Raw genomic sequence first — 20162 nt, forward strand, 5'->3', positions numbered from 1 at the left:
GCTTGGAAAAGGATCTAGGTAGCATTTAAAAAGGTCTAGCCATAGCCCTAATCATCACTTTAATAAATATGCAAAATAGAACTTGCTTCAAAAGATCTTTGTCCTTTACCATCTGTACCTAATGATGGAGACTTTAGCTGACCCAGTCAATTTATAAACCCGGGATTGTAGAGAGTCTTTAACTTCCTTGTTTAGATCACCACACCATTTTACTCAGTTTTTTTACTAAACAGTGCCATGTATTCTGCGAGTAATCCAAAGAAACATTGTTAACATGCTTTTAGCATTGTGATAAAAATTTATTTAAGTGACAAGAAATGTCCCCCGGATTTTAGTCATTCATTAGTGTGTCAAGCTTGAAACCAAAGAGGGAAAAAAAAAAAAAACCAAAACAAAAGAAAAAAGCTGCCAAGCAATCCTTAAATAGAAAACAGGAATGTGAAGCCCTGTTCCCCACTAGGAAGCTGCCTGGCTGAAATAATCTTCTTTTGAGCACGCCCTTTTAAGGACAATAATTGACACTTCAATCACATTTAAACATTAACATTAAGTGTCAAGAATATATAAGTAATATGAAGTCGAAGAACACTTCAACAACCATTAATTATTTTTTCTTTTTGTTCAGACTGTGATGTGGATCACAGACTTGGAAAGAACTTGTTTGCTGTACCATTTTTATTTTTGCCACAAATTGGACATAAAGGCCTGGAGTGATGTTCAGTAACCATTTATATCACAGCATCTGATACTTTGCTAGACCTCTGGCAGTTATGCAGTTATATTTTTCACACCGTTGAAAGCCAGAATCACAAAATTTAGAGCTAATTCCTTAGAGGTAGAATGCTCAGCAAACAGGAGGAAATGTAATCCTTTGAGTACAAGACCTTTAACTGGCAAGTTTTGATTTTCAAAGCAAATACTTCTACATTTTACATTTTACTTTTAGGAGACAGTCTTCTTCCCTTGCCTGATTTGATAACAGGGCTATGAAGATGGTGAGAGGCTTGAGTAGAAGCCATGCAAGGAATGACTGAGGAGACTTGGTCTGTTCAGCCTGGAGGAGACACAGGGGAGACCCCACTGCAGTCGCAGCTTCCTTGTGAGGGGAAGAGGAGGGGCAGGCACTGATCCCTGCTCTGTGGCAGGACCTGAGGGAATGGCCTGAAGTTGTGTCAGGGGAGGTTTAGGTTGGGTATCAGAAAAAGGTTCTTCACCCAGGAGGTGGCTGGGCACAGGAACAGCTCCCCAGGGGTGACAGCACCAAGTGATTCTTGGGGCTGTCCTGTAAAGAGCCAGGAGTTAGACTCAGTGATCCTTATGGGTCCCTTGCAGCTCAGAGTATTCTGTCATTTTGTGATGTTGTTTCAGGGATTTTTTTTTTTTCTGAATAAAATTGATTTTCCTATATTCTCATGAAGAGCATTTCAAGAGAAATCTCTAGTAAGAAATTCAGCTAGCATTCTTTTAAATACTTACCCAAGGTTAGGGTACTACATGTATATTCAATTTTAAAAATAAAATGTTACTTAATAATTTGGACTACCTTGAGAAATCAGATTCATTTTTCAATAAAGTACATAAGTAGAGGAGCTAATTTATCCACTGTATAAATAGAATTTCTAGTCATATTACTGATATTGTCAGCAAATATGAAAAATAGAAAGATAAAATATGCCTAAACTCAGAAAAAAACAAGGAGTTCCATATCTGTCTCTTGCAATGTCATGCATATCCTCTGGTATTGGAAGCTGCAATTTTTTTTTTTTTCTTTCAAAGCAAAGAAGTCAAGATTTATTTTAGGTCTCTGTTCACTTTATGCAAATCTCATTCACTTGGATCCCAGGTGAGAGAGAAGAGAAAGGTTAAGACAGAACCAGGATCTGACCTTTGGAGCAGTCAGAGGTGAGAGAAGGGAGAAACCCTGGGAAGAAGACTAAAAAGCCCAGCACCTCTCAGTTGTAACCTTAAGGCTGCAGAGTCAGGCTGCCCTTATATTCACCAGGAAGCCAGCAAGTTTGAGCAATCATTCAATACTGCCATGTTCAATACATCCATGACTAGGGAGAAATCTGCTACCCTGCCTCTTCTGTGGAACTGTTCTTCTATTCTGTCACATTCAGAGATGGATATGTTCTGTTCCAAGGAACTTGGAGTCCCTGCTACATGAGACTTCTTGGTGTGACGTGGGTGAAGTCTGATGGGGCCCTGGCACCTCCGGGTATCCATCAAAAGAGCAAAGCGCATTGAGTTAAGGCATTTCCAGGAAAATCAAGGCCATTTTAGATCAGTTTTAATTCTTGACAAGTCTGTTGTTGAATTCTTTTTTCTTTATTTTATCTTCCAGATAAATTTTAGATTATTAGATAGCTCTCAAATATATTAGGACCAATTAGAAAGAGTAGGGAGTTAGACCATGGGAACATGGCTGTGTCTTCTATTAAATAAAATGTCAGTGGTCATTATAATAGCAATGTGTACTGTGATGTTAGAAGAAGATTTTGAGAGAGACTATTTCAGCATTTCAATCTCTCTGTGTCTATAGTTCATCTCTATATTTCATCAATACACTTGAATATATCTCTATTCTGATTAAGCAGAAAGCATACAGTTATTTTCTGTAATGTGCAGAAATGTTTCCTTCATGAAAGCATTGATTTATCTTCTCCATAGCTCTGAAAAAAATTAGTTGTTGAATTGAGAACATTACACCACAGGACACAAACTTTTCACTTCATAAACCAAGGTTAAATCAAGTAATGTAGAAAAATACTGACTAATGCGATGATACTGGTCATATATAAAAAAATTTCGGATCAAGATTTTTTAAGAATGACTGGTGACTTTGTAATCTCATATTTTTCAGTTTGAGACATTTTAAAATAATCTCATAGCAGTTTATGGGTTTTCAGCAGTTCAAGACACTAAAGTTCCTTAGAGATTTCTTGTTTTGAACACATTACAAACAAAAGCATTAATTACTTCAGTTTCAACATCCTGAACCTGCTCTGAATTCTTTTAGAGGTGATGACTAGGCCGATAGATGCAGTGAAGATCTTTGCTGCTGCGAAGTTAATATTGTGTTGCTTGGTAAAGGGATAATACCAATCTTGTCAGTTCTATTGCTTCCACCCAAGTGAGAACTTTCGCAATTCACTCTTCTGTCCTCTCTTGTACTTCTTCAGACAGCTCTTCACAATACATCTGAAACCTCAGATGGAAGAGTAGGATCCACTGTGTTGACCTTTCTACTAAAAATCTAAAGAATATATCTATTGTAGAGATTTGTCACCTTAATTGCACTTTTAAAATTCAAGAATCTAATATACTTTTGTGCTTGCTAATACTATGATATTAATTTCTACAATACCATTTGGAAATATTCTTCAATGTACTTTTTATACCTAGAACAAAAATGAGTGAAATTTGGAGAGGTTTCAAGCAACTTTATTTTGACAATGTATTTATTTAAAGATTCATGTTTGACAAACATGCAGACATAAGGATGAATGGACCTCTAGGCCTCTTAAAAATTAATTACCCTATATAGTATAAGATTTCTGTATTAAGATAATATTCAAGCAAAGTAAAGATTTCTTTTCACTATGCATGTGGACAAACTTAGAAAAGTCATTTTCTCTGAGCTCAAGCTCAAGGATGTTTTAATGACTCAATTCACTTTCCTCTATTGTACATTATGTTGGATTACTGATATTACCATCAAATTACTTTCTGCTTTAGAAAGTAATGTGACAGTACAAGACATATTTGTAGATTTTTATAAGGGTAACATCAATTTAAAATGAAAAGAAAAGTAAAAGATTTGAAAGGTTGAAAAGCAAACAAAACTGTCATTCTCTGCTATTTTCCTAGCACTATCCACAACCCACATAGATAGTAAGGTCAGGCTGTCCAAAGGCCAACTCAGAATAACAAAAGCCTTATTTTAAATGGTATAGAGTATGGGGCAGGAAAGGTCAGGGAATAGGAGAAGTTCTAAGAACTGATTCAGTACCCACTGATTTCTGAAAGTGTAGGTTTATGACCTGCCACATCTGTTTCCCATTAATTTGCCCAATAGTTCCACTAGAAATTGCCAGCAGAACAATAATCTTGATCCCTCACATGATAGGAGGCCAGATCCTGCTAAGTGTAGCATATTATTTATGCTCTCTGCAGGAACACCTTTTTCCTTCTTATGATTCTACCTTGCTTGAGTATGATTTCTCTCTGAGTTTGACTTCATCCTCTGCTTTGATACCCACCTACAAAATCATATTTCCTTTTAGTACAACAGCTCTGTTTTCCTCTTCAGTCTGTGTAGTGTAAATTAGATCAAAATTTTTGAGCAATCCTCAATAACCAATAACTCTGGAAAAGTATTTAGATCTAGTAATGCATACTATTTTTGGTGTGTAGCTTGGGGGTTGTTGCTCCATATTCGTGGGATTGTTTTCATTGAATTTAATATAATTTTGGAAAGGAAAGAGAATCTATTTCAAATTTAATGTATTTCTAATTAAAATAAATTTCATTTAACTTAAAATTCTTTCACATTATTTACCAAAACTGGATTTCAGATTATTTATGGGCTGCCAAATTATTTGATAGGGATCCAATGTATTTTCATTTCTTTGTGACAGATGAATGCCCTGAGCCATTTGCAACCTTTAATATATATTCAGAGTATTTTCTGGCATCAGTCAGCTGAGTTTATGTGCATGAACTGGGTTCTGAGTATTGATTTTAGTGTCTTTTGTTCCTCATAATTTTTAACTCTAAGACAAGTTACAGTAATATCATTATTAAACCTTTTAACCTGTAGAAGCTATGAGAATTGATTAAGCCAATGAAGATTTAAAGTAATTGCCAAAACCCATTCTGACACATTCAATTTTTATGCCATTGAACCATTAGACTGTATCTCATGTGTGCACTGCATAAAATCTACAGAACAAGCAAATTTTTTTTACTTCTATTTTTCTGTCATCCCAATCAAGGAAACTCTAAAGTAACTACCTGACTCCTGCCTTGCTCTCTCTTTCTTGAGTGTGTTAATGATTCTGGAAGTGCACAGAATATCCATGGGTTCCCTTCTGTAAATGTTCAATAAGCATACACAAATGTATACACTAGCATGCAGTGAGTATGCCTCTAGATTTAGAGCACCCTACTTGGTTGGTTGACTAAATTCCTCAAGTTATGTTAATTTGGAGAGTTTTGTTAATGTGTTCCTTTTAAATGCATTTTTATATTATTTTTGTTATTATTTCTGCATTTTTTTTCTCTCCCCCTCTTTTTGCTTTACATATTGCTTTCATTTGTTTGTAGAAGAAAAGAAAACAGATCCAGAGAATGGGGATACAGGTAGGGTGACTTATTAAAAATATGTTTGTGTTTTTCCCTTACATTCTTTGATCTTTTATGTTTAAGCAAATTTGTAGCAAAGAGTTGGAGTGCAATTTTAATGTATTTTGTGGATTTCAAAAGAGACACTAGGAAATGGAATCTAAGAAAGAATAGCAAAGGGAATACATTTGGGGAACCCCTAAGGGTGTCAGATAAAGGTGAGAAATGGTAAGAAAGAGACCAAAATCAGCTAAATGCAGATGTCATATACTTTAGGACCTCTGTTCTGTCCTCCGTTCTGCAGACACAGAGTGTGCTCACCTGCACACATCTTTCTGCTCTGTCACAGGTTTCTGATTTCCAAAATATCAGTGCTACTTTAGTCCCCTCTCATGAGTTTTTTTCCCCATGCCTTAGTGGCTGTGCCTCTCAAATTTGCTATCCATTTTGTCCAAATGTATTCAGAACTAAATCTGTTCTAATATTATAAGGGAAGCTCCACTATTCTTCCATACCAGATTCCCTTTAATTCTTTATGCCACAGAAGCCTCACTGTACAGCAAATACCTCTTCCAAACTCAGACCCTGGTACAGGATCTCCATCACCAGCATCTTTAGGAACTAGAATGGTTTAATAAGTCCCACTGGAGAAGACAGTGAAAGAAAGAATGAAAGAGCAGAGGTTTCAGACAGTTTTATTTTTTTAACCAGATAGGTTTGCCTTAGGCTGAGCTGGATGATAAGGCCGGTCCCTTTTGTCTCTGGTGTGGATCACAGGCTATCAGCTGTAGAGCCTTACCCTAGAGAGCAGCCAGTACTTGACCTGAAGAGCAAATGACATTCTTTAGCTCTAGCTGAATTCAATGATTTCTTATCTCCTTGTAAAAAACTGTGACTCAGTGAGCAGCTGAGGGGTTAGGAAAAGTTAGGTATTAACCAAATCATTGATTAACTGAAGTGGTGAAGTAGCTGAATCTTATCTTATTTCATCTTAGCTTATTTCGAGTTAAAACATGAAGATAATGGTTTTTATTTGAAGCTGAAGCAGTGATTTTAGTGTCTGTCCTTAGTCCTATTACTGGAAAGGAATTATACAGCCACCACCTAGACCATGGTAGGAATTATATGGATTTTACCTCAACAGGGCTTATCCCTAGCTTCTACTTCAGTAAAAGAATCAAGCAGAGTTCCTTTTTCTACTATGTTTAATAGGCAATGGTAGTTACAGCTCAAGCTGGGTGCCTCTTAATTGGGGCTCTGCCTGTTGCTTGTTACTGGATTTTATACTCTTTAGGTGGCTTCATTTTCTGATTGCACTCCTGCTCATCCTATCCTGCTTGCAGCATCTGGGGTCATCTGATTTACTGATTTTCTGATTTACTCCCACAGCCTCCAGGCACCCTTTTTCCCTACTTTTATTTAAAAATATCCTGTAGCTAAAGTTGAAATTATAGTTCATTGTCTAGTGGTTACATTTCCATAGATAAAAACAAGGGTGAAGTTCTTGTAGCCTAGTTTAATTTAAAGTAGTTACTAGAGCTAAGCTCTAGCCCAAGTCTCTCACTGCAGTCCTTGTGGATCTGAGAGATTACAGGGCTGCGCTGCACTGTACTCCTGTGCCTTACTCTGGCATTTCAGGAGTCTTTGCTCTGCAGTTATATTGCTTTCCCTCAGCACATTCTCTTCTGAAAATAGGGAGAATGGCTGGTAAGGAATCAGCAGTTGTCTCTCTGCCAGCCTGGAATTGCCTTGCGCCCATGAAAATCCCACTGAGCTAACCTGCAGGCCATGGGTTTTTAATGTTAGAGAGTTCAAAATAATTAAAACTCCAGAATGTTTTCTACAGTGGAATGACCCTGGTGAACAGCACCAGGCTTTGTTCTTCCTTTCAATCTTAATTTTTTGTGTTCATATGGCTGGAATTTGTGTCTCTCATTGGATATTTCTATTGGAGGCACAACTACAGTTTGTAAGCAAAATTCTGGAAGGATGTTCAAGCAGAAATCACCTCATTTTACCTGGCCAAAATTTGGTTGCGTACACTTAGATGCATTGTGGCAGTACTTCGGTATATCAGAAGCAGCTTTAACTTTCCTAGTACCAGTCTTTATAGTCCTGAAAATGTGCTGTACTGGGCTCCAGCTCAGGATCTAATAACAAGGGCTTAGTCAGCCCTTGAGGAATTCAGGTGTGTGAAAGCTTATGCTCCTACATTTTAATCACTGCTGATAACTAATGGTTAGATTCACGTTAGTTCTTGTTTGTTGACACATGCTCCATGAACAGCTCCTGGCTGTCCTGTCCTTAGGATAGGAGCAGTGCTATACTTTGGTTACCAAACTCATGTTAAAAGCTGAAGCTTCTAATGCACCCAGACAGTTGCTGAACTCTCCAGCAGTATTTTCTGCTCCTGCTAAACCCTCTCACATAGGTGTCAGCTAAGCGGAGATTTGCCAGCAGAAGTGATGATAGCCCTGTATTCCCACCCCCTAGTGTGACATGCTTTCATGCTGGACCACAGCAATGGGAAGTGCCATGACACCCTCTCCACCTTTCCTAGTGCCATGCAGGGCACAGCTGCAGCTGCTGAAGTCACTGAGCTCAGCCCAGGGCAGGCAGTAACCCTGCACTCCCTTCCTGCATGGCACTTCCATGTACACTAGAACCAGAGCTGTCTTCTGCATTAAGAACCATCCACTGCCCCCGGGTTTTCCTCTTTGTGCACATAACTGAATTCACTCACTTGCTAAAGACACTTTCAAAAATACAAAGAAAGTTAGGTTTTCCTTTAATAAGATTTTATGGGAATTTGTGAAAAATGCCTCTTTTCTTACATTACTGGAAAATGCTAAGAAAATTTTGATTTCAGCAAAAGATGCTTTCTTTCTTTGAGAGGAGGCTGGATTATTTTGCTTCAAAAATGTGTTACATCTATCATTGAAAAGAGTAAATATTTTCTAGCGGAAAGTTTTTATTTTCAAGAGAAAAAATAGACCTTTTAAAATTAGATCCTAAAAAAGTTACTTCATCTTAATGATGAATTGACAAGCACTGCTATGGGTTCTATAGTAGTTGAGGAAAAATTATGATAGGAAAAATGAACTGTATTTTATTTTATTTTAAATTTTCCTCTGCTGCTCTCTTTTTAATTTTATTTCTCCCTATTAAACACCATTTATTCTTTCTCATTGTTAATTTCTCTTAAATTTTTTATGAAGTCCTTTCTTTTATGTTGTAGGATAAAGATAGAGAGTTGCAAAGATAGAGAGCTAGAATACAAAAACTACAAGCCAGGGTGTTTCTAGAGAGCAGAAGATCTCAGTGTTTTTGCATTCCCACTTCCTTTCACCTCCTCTCCTTCCAGATTTCCTATGAAGTGCCACATCTGCCTGGCAGCTCTCATAGTATGTGCTACTATCCCTCTTGTTCTGAAGAAAGAAAATACAAAGCTGAGGCCCAGGTTCTGTGCTGAGCCCCACTTTGCTGTTAGATTATGACTTACAAGTGAGGTTTAGGTTTAAACCAAGTTCCTGTAGTACACTGGAATTTAATATTCCCATCTCCATAAATAAAAGCCATATTGCTCAATACATACAATATATAGAAACTTCTATTCATGATTAGTGGGATTCTGAAATTTTAATCCTAAACAACTTTTGGATTAAAATTATGGATAGTTTAAGACAAATGTCAGTCAAAATGAATGCTTTGTAGCATTCAGTGGATAAAGATTTATTCTTGACCTTATACCAGGTTAAAGTGGAAAAGAATCAAACTTGTGTGTGTATGATAGCTAATTATATTTTGTTTGAAAATCTTTTCTGAGCTATTGTCTTCCTCTCATTTTTCTATTTCTCAGTGTTCCACCTCAGCTTTGGCACTTATTTCCTTATTATTTTACATTGTAAATCGTGGTTTTACAGTACTGGTTTGTTGAAACCAGCTACTGCCTGAGTGAGACCCTATCTCTGACTGAAACTAATCATGTCTTTTATCCCAGAAGAGTGAATACTGAAATTGTTCTTGAAGCTGTGTTTCATTACAATGTAATGTAGTGATGCCACTGGGTGGCTCTTTAAGATTCTTTTAGTCATTCTTTGAATTTTTGAGCACACTAAGAGTAAGCTCAAATAGTAAATGGAAGGTCTGCTAGTCTGTGGTTGTTACTTGATTTTTAATTTGATATGTCAGAATATAATAAATGCAGAATGAGAATCTCTATTCAAAAAAAAGCAGGTTATTTTTGCATTCCTCATTATTAAGTGACTCAATTTCTCTTGAATATTCTTAAAATAGTAAAATTATATTCCGTGGAAACATTGTGTTTCATTCATACTGACTTTTTTACAAAGTTGGCTTCCTTTTAATCGTGTAGATAATACAGTACTTATTGAGATTCTGCTGAAATACTTATTTGCTCTTTTCCTTCTTTTACAACTTTTTGGTTTTCTGCAAAATCATAATTCAGGAACTAAAATAATATGCACGGCATTTAAGTAAATCAAATTTCATCTCTTTCTGTTAAAACTTCCATGAGCATAGTTTTAACCTTGGACTTGATGACTGCTTGCGTATTTATTTTCTTTTTTTTTCTGTTTTTAACTTAACAGGTGCAATGGACGTAGAAGAAAGGAATCGCCAAATGAAAATGAGCAAGTACAAACAGGTAGCAGGATCAGATTCCAGGCTGGAACAAGATTATCATTCTAAGGCAAGGGAGTTTTGTTTTGAAAAGCAACAAAATATGCTAAAATGAAATATCAAACATCCTATTAGAAAGTAATAGATGAGTGCCAGATTGTTACTTCAGTAAAAGCTTCTTGTGTGTCTATAATAAAACTTCGGGAATGTGCAGCAAAACTCTTAACACACAGTGTTCTTGATTATTAAAATTTAAGAAGGATAAGTTAAAGCAAATGAAAGCAGCAGTTTAATTCTCTTTCAGAATGAACAACAGTGCCATGATTTAAAAACTCAAAGAGAAGGAAATATTATGTTTATTGAGTGATGAATGGCATGAGTGCTGTTGAAACTTGTTCATGACTTTCATGTAGTTGAACAGAGAATTATCTTGATCTATTGAAAACTGGAAGGTGCAGTGTTACTTAGTTTAATAGTGGCTTTTTAGCACTTGGAAAAGTGTTTTATACACCAGCAAAAGCTTTCACCCCAGCTGTGGCAGATCGCCAAGAATCTGAATATCTGTGTAGTGTATCTTAAATATACTACCCAAAATTTCCTGCTATCTGGAACAGGGTCATGTCATATAGAGTGTGTTAATTAAAATAATCAAGATATTTTCAATTTAAATTCTATTATACAAAAATAATTTAGTGTCCTCTAAAAGACTTCATTAATTGAGGTCACATTTTAAGTGGAAAACATGAGACTTCTGACCTATAAAATCTGGCTGAGGAAAAGATATCTGGTTTAGGCTTTTATTTCCAGGATGCTTTTCCTTACTTCCAGGATTGGCAAAGCTACTGCAAAATGAGACATTTAGTATTTGAATACAAATAAAACATCAAATTTATTAATTATTATAATTAATTATTAGTTTTGCAGGCAATGTAGACTAATATACTGCATATAATTACTTTCTAGAATATACATTTCAGTGTGGAAAAATAGAAGTGCTTTAGCAAAGTCTGTTTCCAAGTGGAAATCCCTGTTAATGAAAGCAGACTGTGAAAATGGCTTAAGATGCTTTAAAACTCTGTAGATGTGCTGCATGGTTATTTGGGTATTTTGTAAATGTAGTTTTAACTGCACAAGGCATAGGAATGTTTATTAACATGTCAAAGGGATGTGGATGCTGTCATGTTTAGCTGTTTCTTTTATTTTGACACTTATGGCAAAGTTACCTTTGAGAGATGAGCGTAATACTGTGAGTGGACCTTATCGTAAATGTTGTGATTGTATGTACCACAAAAATATGACTTGATGTATTGTATGTAACCAGACTTAATCTGCTGATTTTCCTGCTCCCTCAATGCTTGACTGGAATTTGACTCAGAAGTAGGACTGGTGCAGATTAAATTGGCTCTCATGTAAAGGAGTTAGATAGAATGTGACTACCTAAGGAAGTATTCACTGCCCTTGTTTTCCCATTTCACCTACACCATATTATTGGGCCCCACTCTACATCATCTATCTTTTTAATTAAAATTTTGCCTTCAGTATTATTGGAATGTATTAAAGAGGAAAATTATAAATGGAATTATTTTATGAATATGGTGGTTTATTTATTGCACACATCAAACAATGTCTCCAGAAATAAACAGTTAATTTACTCTTCTGCTTAAGTGTAGTTTCAGTACTTGAAAATGAGTTATTTACTCTATCAATGAACCTGTGGAGCTAGACACTGAATATTCACATACATGTAGTAATTCAGCATGCATTCTTAAAATTGTGTAGTTTCAAAGAGAGTTTTGTCTTCACTTTTTTACTACCACTACTTCAATTCCCCTTAATTAAATTCCTATATTATCTAGAGACAGAAAACGTGTAAGTAAAATTTATCTACCTGGTTTCTACAAAAATTCTTTTGGACTCATGAAATGAAACATGTATGTCGAATGCTGACTGGAATGTTCTGTACAGTTTACAGTGACTTCGATTTTCTTAGGCCCCTCAACTGGCACAGGCAGGCACTTAAGAGTGCCATGCCTGAGAAAGATGTCATTAAGTAAGCATTAAGCCATATTCAGGAAAGCCAGCATATAGAATTTTCTTTTACCTTTTCTATTCTACTTCTTTAAATAGAAGTTACCAGGTCAACAGCATCTTAATGTTCCTCTTGATTACTTTTAAGTTAAGAAAAAATATCCAGTCTCTTTCCATGCTGAGAAGGCAAAAGCTGTGAAAGTAGAAGTTCTATTAAGTATTGAAATATTAAAATAGGCATTATGTATTATATCTCTCTAGCTTTGTTCCACCTCTGGAAGTCAGTACTAGAGGATTTAGAGGAAGGTTCATACCCTTCTGTGGTGCTTAGTCATACATTAAGAAGTTTGTGGGAAAGGTTTAATTCCAGACCTGTGTTCTTAGAAGCTGCTGAAATATGAAATTGATTCTCCCATATATTTTTTCCTCATGATTGATAAAGATTGTATTTCTATTATTCTTATACATGCCTCATTATTTTTTGAACAGTAATTATTCTGCTTCCGTAATATTTTGTATACATTAGTTTAGCAGGGTGCAAAAGACTTATTTCCTTAAATAACTTCCTTCAGAAGCTGCTGAAGTATGGTTTCAGGACAGACATATGGAAAGCAAGTAATAAATTAACTTTCATATAAATATTTACAGCTAAGCAGATGAGAGAAAAACATTGTAGGCTCTGAGGATTAGGTAAATTAACTTCTGATATTGGAACAACTGTTTATTTCTGCTTATTGGGTACTAGTAAACTTGTGCTAAATAGGATATATAATAAAGTCTGAATTGCAGTGCTGGTAGATGCTGACATACTGGAAAACCTGAATTATGGAAATAATTCAGTAGCACAAGAATGTTCCACCAGAGGCAAAATTAATCATTTACCATACTGTGTCTCTGCAATGCCAGCCTGATCTGTGCAATTTCCCTCAAGAATCTTTCTGTGACTAGTTTATTGTTTGGCATAAGAACTAAGCTTCCCAGTTCTAAACTGTTAAGCAAGATGTACAGTGAAGAGGGAAGGGCCAAGATGGGAGCTGAGTGAGCCCATGCTGGGCTCACTCATAGTTCACCTTTTGTAGAACTGGCTTTTGGAGTCACTTCCCAAACTACCTCATCAAACCCCTCTGAACATTTCTGCCTTGCTTCGTACTCCCATCATTCTGGCAAACAAATTGGTAGTGCTATGTTTGGTAAGCAGCATCTTCCCCTGGCCATTCCCACCACTGCTCAGATTCAGGAATTCTTGCTGACAAATTTAGGAGGAAGGGTGTGAGAATGACAGCATTCCTCTCTCCCTGCGCCATGACTAGAACGTGCACAGTCAATCAGCTGAGGAGAGTTAAAAAGCTTTGTTGTTACTGGGTAAAAAAGAGAAAAGATACTTGTGGTATATAGAACTCTAGAAGTGTTTGCAATCAGTGTGAAGTCAATGTAGAATCAAAAGAGAATTCCATTAATGCAGGCTAATATTGGCCACTACAGAGAAATCTGATCACTGATGTCAAACTAAAGAGAGCTGGATTTATGTAAGAGTTGCAGCCGTGAAAAACTGTGGCTTTCTTTGGGACCAAAGGTAAAACAGAGACTGAAAACTAGCTGACACACATTTAAACCTCTAAGTATCTTGAGACTCATTTTATTTGTTTTATTAAGAAAAAATAATGACCTACAAAAAGGCAGAAAAATCCAGTTATATAACATAGCAATTAGTAATAGTCAGTAATGTAGTAATTAGCAATAGAGTATGTTAGAGCAACAAAGAATAAAGTTAGGATAAAAAATGTAAAAGAGCAGATAAAAAATTATTTTTTTTCTGAACAAGCTTATTTAGCTAAATGCAGAAAAGAGTACATCAAATACAGAATAGCACAGAACATCAAAGAGAATTTCCTAACTCTACCTTTAATGATTCATATTTATGATGAGACTTAAACCTTCTGCATCATCAGATGTATTTAAAACTGCAGTTCCTGATAATCAACAACCACAATTCAAGTTTCAGATACAAGCATAATTCTCTGTGTTTGGTGTAGGAGAATAGTACTATAAGGCATACTAACATGCTGCTTTGTGATCTTCTAGCCTGATAACAAGACCAAGACAAATTAAACTGGAGAAGAAGAGTCAATCGTATTTAGCTTTTTGAGTAGCGTAGATGCAGCTGAAATGCTCTTGGAGCATGCAGACACAAAACAGCTGCAGTTCTTCATAATGAGATACTTTGATTCAGCAATGAATCAAGTACAGCCTTACGGGATTTCTGTGTGAGAGAATGTGAAAAAGGTAAGATCTGGAGGTGGAAGAGGCTGAATTTGAATGCCTCAGGAGCAGATTTTATTTGTAAGGTCTTGTAAAGTGCAAAAGTGCTGCCAAGAGCCGCCTTTTCCCTCTGAAACCTGCAGGAAGCAGTTGTGCCATGGGTTCAGCTATGTGTGCAATCCTTTGACCTTTGCTCGATTGAAAGATTTCATTTAATGCTGTTTTGGGAATCCCTTTGTCTCCTCCTTAAAAATCAAAGCAGAGCAGTACAGAGAGCAGCAAAGAGTGCTAGCAAAAGCATTTGCCACCTTTCTTCACCTTTCTTCTTCTCCCTTGTGGAGAAGAGGGTTAAACAAACACCCAACAAAAGGAATGTTGGGAACTTTGATATTTTGCTGCATGTAAGCTGTATTTAATTTATATTGAATTTATATTGACAACTGGTTTAGAGTTCCCAGAGGATCATGAGTTGCCCAGTAATAATTTGATATTTTATAATAATTATGACTATACCTTTTTGATCTGTAATTGTTTGTTACAACTGATGCTGTTAAGGATGTAATTAGAAATGTTCAAAATACTACATGCAAAATAGAGGCTATTTAGATATCCATATGCCCTCAATATATTTTGTATATAGTTTTTAACATACGAGTTTAAATTTTAAAATGTTAAATATCTGGATAAAACTTGGAGAAAGAAAATAATTCAAATGGGGCTGTGCCAGAGAATAATTAAGAAAGCAAAGACTAACACAGCTAAGACACACACAAATATTCAGTGCAATAAATAATACAACTAAGGGCCTGACCAGTAGAATCTGGTAGGCTTACAAATGGCAATAGCATTGTGTAGGTCCCTGCATCTTTGCATTACCCACATTCACACCAATAACCTCCTATCTTTGGAAAGTAAAAAAAACACCAATCAGACAAATTAAGAATTTCCTAGGTGAGGAAACACTATTTTTTGCCTGTTCCACGGTTTTTGTGTTTTCCTATGGACTAAAAATTTTGGGCCAGAAACTTGGTAGTTCAAGCAGTTGGTTTGGAAGGACAGGTCCTGTCACTGCTAATAGCCCGTGAGTGCTCAGGTCATCTAATGATTCACTCGTGTGTGTGTGATATGTTAGCAATTTTGCTGGTCAGTGGCACAGAGTTTCTCTGGCCCATAGTGCTGGCAGCATTTATATTTTCAGTCAAGTATCTCATTGTATTTTTAATATAATTTTTTTAATAAATTGCTGAAATGGAAGTTTTGGTTCCTATAAGTACAGGATTTAAAGCTCGTTCATAAGACTTAAAAATATGTCTTATCATTGATGATGAAATAAATTCAGAATTCTAGAATTGAACTCTATATCCATGGTAATGTAGAAAAGAAGACCTCTTCTTTAATTTCTATTTTTATCAAACTGTATTTTGCTGATGTGTTAGAATTAATTTACCAACTTTGAATATAGATGTGGGTTGCTGTGATTTCTAGTATTTTCTTCTTCAGTAAAAGATGTGCAAACTCTTAGAAATTATTTCTGCTGCTGTCATTTTTGTTGTTCATTAAATTCAAGCACTCTTTTATTTTGATGTTGATAATTTTGTTGGTTTTTTTTTTTCAATCTTGAGTATCCATGTCTCTATCAGAAATTTAGCGTATTTTTAAATGTAATACTGTGGTTAATAAAAATACTGCATTCATATATGATGATTATGGCTGAAATTCAAACAACTGAAAGGAGACTGATGCTAGCTGTATTTGGCTGTCAACAGGTACTTTCTGTTGTCACACATTTTCTTAGATTTTGTGTAAGCTTCTATTGGTAATCTTGCTTAGAAAGAAGAGGTTAAATATATAACAGAATGTTACTAAAGTACCTTTTAATTTTACAGTGAATGTCGAAGAGGAAAACATAACCCCAAAAGCAAAAAAAATAAAGCAATCATTCTATTTTGGCTGTGAATTTTCATTAGTTCTAGGAGTCTATTAGGTAAAAAAAAGAGCTTTTCAAATGAAGATAATTTGGTTTCCATTAAAAAACCATAAATTCTGAGCATAACACAGTCTTGTGTTTTATAGCAACGAGTTAAATATTCTTTTGCAAAAAGCAAGTGTTTGGAAGAAAAAAATTATTTTAGCAAGCACATATATATCTAATATACAGTAAAATTTATATCAAAAGCTTTCTGTAAAAGCTGGGTTCTATTGAGCATTGTAACCATTCCATTTATAATCACAGTTTAAACTCACCTGGGGATGTTTTGATCAACTTCAGGCAGATCAATCACTGCAATTTATCTTAAATATTTTTGTCTGTTTTATAATAGAGTATATTTTCCTTTCAGCACAAGTTTGTATAGACAAGTGAATTGCTGAACAGAGCAGCTGTCTTTTCATAGTAAACTCATTTATTTCTGTGTACAGTTTTTATCTGAATTTAAACTGTAAAGTTTCAAGAGATTATTGAACTAGTGTGCAAAATACTATGACTGCTTGAATTAATTATTTAAGTTGTTCTGAAACTGATGTTATGCTGATAATGAGTGAGAAAATCTACAGGAAAAAAAGAAAAAAATTAACTGGGAAATACGTACTAAATATCTGGGTGCCAAGGTGAGACATTCAAAAATAGAGAATATATGAAGTGAATTGAATTGCTGCAACAATCAGGAAACTCAAAGAAATGATAATAATAACCTGTGATAATATGTATCACACCATTTTGTGCTACTTAATTCTGTGCCATGCAAATATGTACAAAAAAGTCATTATTCACATTTGAAATGCAAGTCTAGAGCAGTGGCTCCATGATAGAAACAAGTTTGCTAGACTGATGACCTTGAAAAATTGAGGAAAGCGTGGCACACACTTGGAAAGGACAGACCTGAAATCTCAGTGCAGGGCTGGCAGGGAGCCTGTTTACATGTGTAGGATTCAAAATGAGAAATAGAATCATGGAATGGCCTGAGTTGGAAGGTTGTTAGGGACCTTAATTATCATCTGCTTCCTATTCCCTGCTCTGGTCAGGGACGCCTTCCACTAGACCAGGCTGCTCTAAGCTCCATCCAGCCATGGATCACATTTATCACTCCCACAGATGGGGCATCCGCAGCTTCTCTGGGCAACCTGTTCCAGTGCCTCACTCTCACAGCAAAGAATTTCTTCCTATATCTCATCTATTCTCAGTTTAAAGCCATTTCCCCTCGTTCTATCACTACAGGCTCTTGTAGAAAAATCCTTCTCTGGCTTTTTTTTTGTGAGGTCTCCCTGGAGCCTTCTCTTCTGCAAGCTGAAGAAGTAGGATCTTTGTCTATGAAGAGGGTGGGTCAGAAGGGACAGCACTGTCGGACTTGGAGGCAGGAATGCTGGCTCACCTCACACCCCTCCTGCCCAGCCCAGCTCAGGAGGGGCTCATGGGACATTCCCTGGAGAGCTACTCCCTGGGGTTTAGCTGAGCATGCCTTAGAGGGAGGATTTGCCCAGATTTTACTGTTATCATTTGTTACTTTGGCTTTAATAATGTTTTACTGATGTGGATGTTTTCTTCACATCTGGGAGTGCTCTTCGTTATTAAATAGGTTGCTTTTCTTTGATAGAAGGCCCAAAATTATCAATGAAAATTTAACCAGCTTATCAACCTTTTTTCCAAACAATAGGTTTGTGGTTTTGAGGAATTTTTGCCAGCTGCTACATAAGACAGAATGCTATGTGTGTCTATCAGATTTCTCTGTGGGTTTTTGATTCTTATTTTATTAAGTACTTTAACTACCTAAACTCGTACAGTTATTGTTTATGAATATAACTGTGGCTTCAGGCATCTGTACTGCAAGTAGTTCAAATGAAGGATTTAGGGAGATGTAGCACACAGACATTATTCTGAAAAAGGTGGTTCTGCACAATGGAGCTAATCAAAGTAGGGTCAGGACCTTGGAGTCTCAGCATAAGGAGGTTTTTGTAAAGCCTCAATGCCTTCAGCAAGACTCATAGCGAGAATGTTCCTGAGACATAAAATTACCTCTGTGTCCTTTCTAACCTGTGGTATTTTTTACTGTTGTTTCTGGGAACCAAAGGCTTTGCTTACAAGAAATAGTATTGTTTAGCACTAGGAAACAGATTTTTTTCTTCAGTAATTTATCAAGAGGAGTATTATCCTCCTTCTGCAGATGGAAATCATTGTTTGTTACCAGAGATTTCACTGACAGTCTCGAGTCAGTGAATAATAGCAGAAAATAATACAATTTTGTCTGAGGTTCTTCTTGTTCTATCTCAGTAAAATTATTCTGATAGATCTTTTCTCTTCAAACTGCGTAAAATCCTTGAAGGATGTTATATTAATTGAGTCATATAGAGAATCTTAGATTATTTTCAGAGAACCAGGGTGCATAATTCTCTTTCTGCTCTCTCTTGAGTGGCATATGCCATTGTGTGAAAAACAATTCTGGTGATTTGCATAGTTCTGCGGTTTAATCTGAAACTACTAGCTAATTAACAATATCTGAACTTTAATTAGGATATGATTTTCTATTTAAAAAATTCAAAACACTGTGACCTAGTGTTCTGTAAGGGACAATAACTTAAATTCACTTCTGGCTAATTGTCTCTCCATTTCAAGGATTGTAAAGAAGCAGATAGGGTGATATTTAGGAGGCAGTTTAAAATGTTTCCATCTAAGCTGGTTTTTAGTCACATAAATTTGGGAAATATTATACTAACACTATGCTGAAGAAACATTTGTAAAATAAAAATAACTTCAAGATTTGAAGTTATTCTAAAAATTCATAAACATTAAGTTCTTCACAAATGTTTACAGAAGTTTTGATCTCAGAATAGTTCCAATCTAAGTACCTGTCTCATGAAATGAACTAAATTCCTCATGTGGTTTCAATTGATATTTTCCAATTGTTTCCTTTCTGCAAATGTTACATATTATTGCCCTCCTGTTTAAGTGGTTTCTGTGGTGAAGATGCAATTGTAAATAATATTAACAGATATTGCATGTTTTCAGTAAAAGTGAACTCTGATAAACCTTACAAGTAAGCAAAGGTAAATCAGAGTATTTAAAATGAGATATGGGAGACATAAGTAGTAAATGTTTCCTAATTACTCCCTCAAGGACAATGACTGAGAGAAAAAGAGAGTTCAGTTTTTCTGATCTGTAGGAGCAGTTTGCTTGCTCAGGATCTCCCTGCAGCCTTTTTTTCGCTAGTTGCAATAAAACAAGAATAAAGCTGCTGAGGAAATGTATTTTAGGGAAAATAATGTTTTCTAAGCAGTTTACCTTGTTGTATGGATTGCTGAGGAAATTATGGTATCTGTATCTTGAAGATTTGTTTCTCCTTGAGCTTGACATGGAATAGCATAAAATTTTCAGGAAAGCTTTCAGCTGATGTTATATTTTCTTTTTGTCCAGGGATTTTCCAAGATGTATCCTAATAATCAGTAAAAACAAAAGATTAAAAAAAAAGATTAAAAAAAAAGATTGTGACATCCTCTCAAATCATGCTTGATTTTGCAGGCTTCCTCTGGTATCTATGAATTTAAGGTCTTGGAAAGTGGAATCATAAATGTGTAAAGATATATTTATATCCAGTTCTTGAACAATTGTGGCCTTAGGCACTTCTGCTTACAGGAATAAGCGTTCACCAGATGGCCATGTGTCAATCCAGCTGTTCTCTTCAGCCTGAATTCTTTTGAAGGTGCTATGTCCCAGGACAAATTTGGTGAAAGGCATATTAAATGTTACATAATGAAGGTAGGATTAAGGGAAAATTCTTATTTCTATTCTTAACTCATCAGGTGTGCTGAAATACTTAACAGGCTTTTGGGTTGAAATAAAGTCTGTGAAAGACTAAATAAATTCTGTGATAAGAAAAGATGGTTGTCTTGCCATCTTT

General features: G+C 35.8%; 1 protein-coding gene across 1 annotated transcript in view; it reads left to right on the plus strand.

The window, feature by feature from the left end:
* RIMS2 (regulating synaptic membrane exocytosis 2) overlaps positions 1-20162 on the plus strand; it is a 387858-nt gene that overhangs the window by 359048 nt on the left and 8648 nt on the right. The window contains exons 26-27 of the mRNA XM_033063078.1: positions 5329-5364; positions 9957-10057. Coding sequence (XP_032918969.1) covers positions 5329-5364; positions 9957-10057 — 137 coding nt within the window. The remainder of the gene's footprint in view (positions 1-5328; positions 5365-9956; positions 10058-20162) is intronic.

Source organism: Catharus ustulatus, chromosome 1 (genome assembly GCF_009819885.2).
Source record: "Catharus ustulatus isolate bCatUst1 chromosome 1, bCatUst1.pri.v2, whole genome shotgun sequence".
Classification (NCBI taxonomy): domain Eukaryota; kingdom Metazoa; phylum Chordata; class Aves; order Passeriformes; family Turdidae; genus Catharus; species Catharus ustulatus.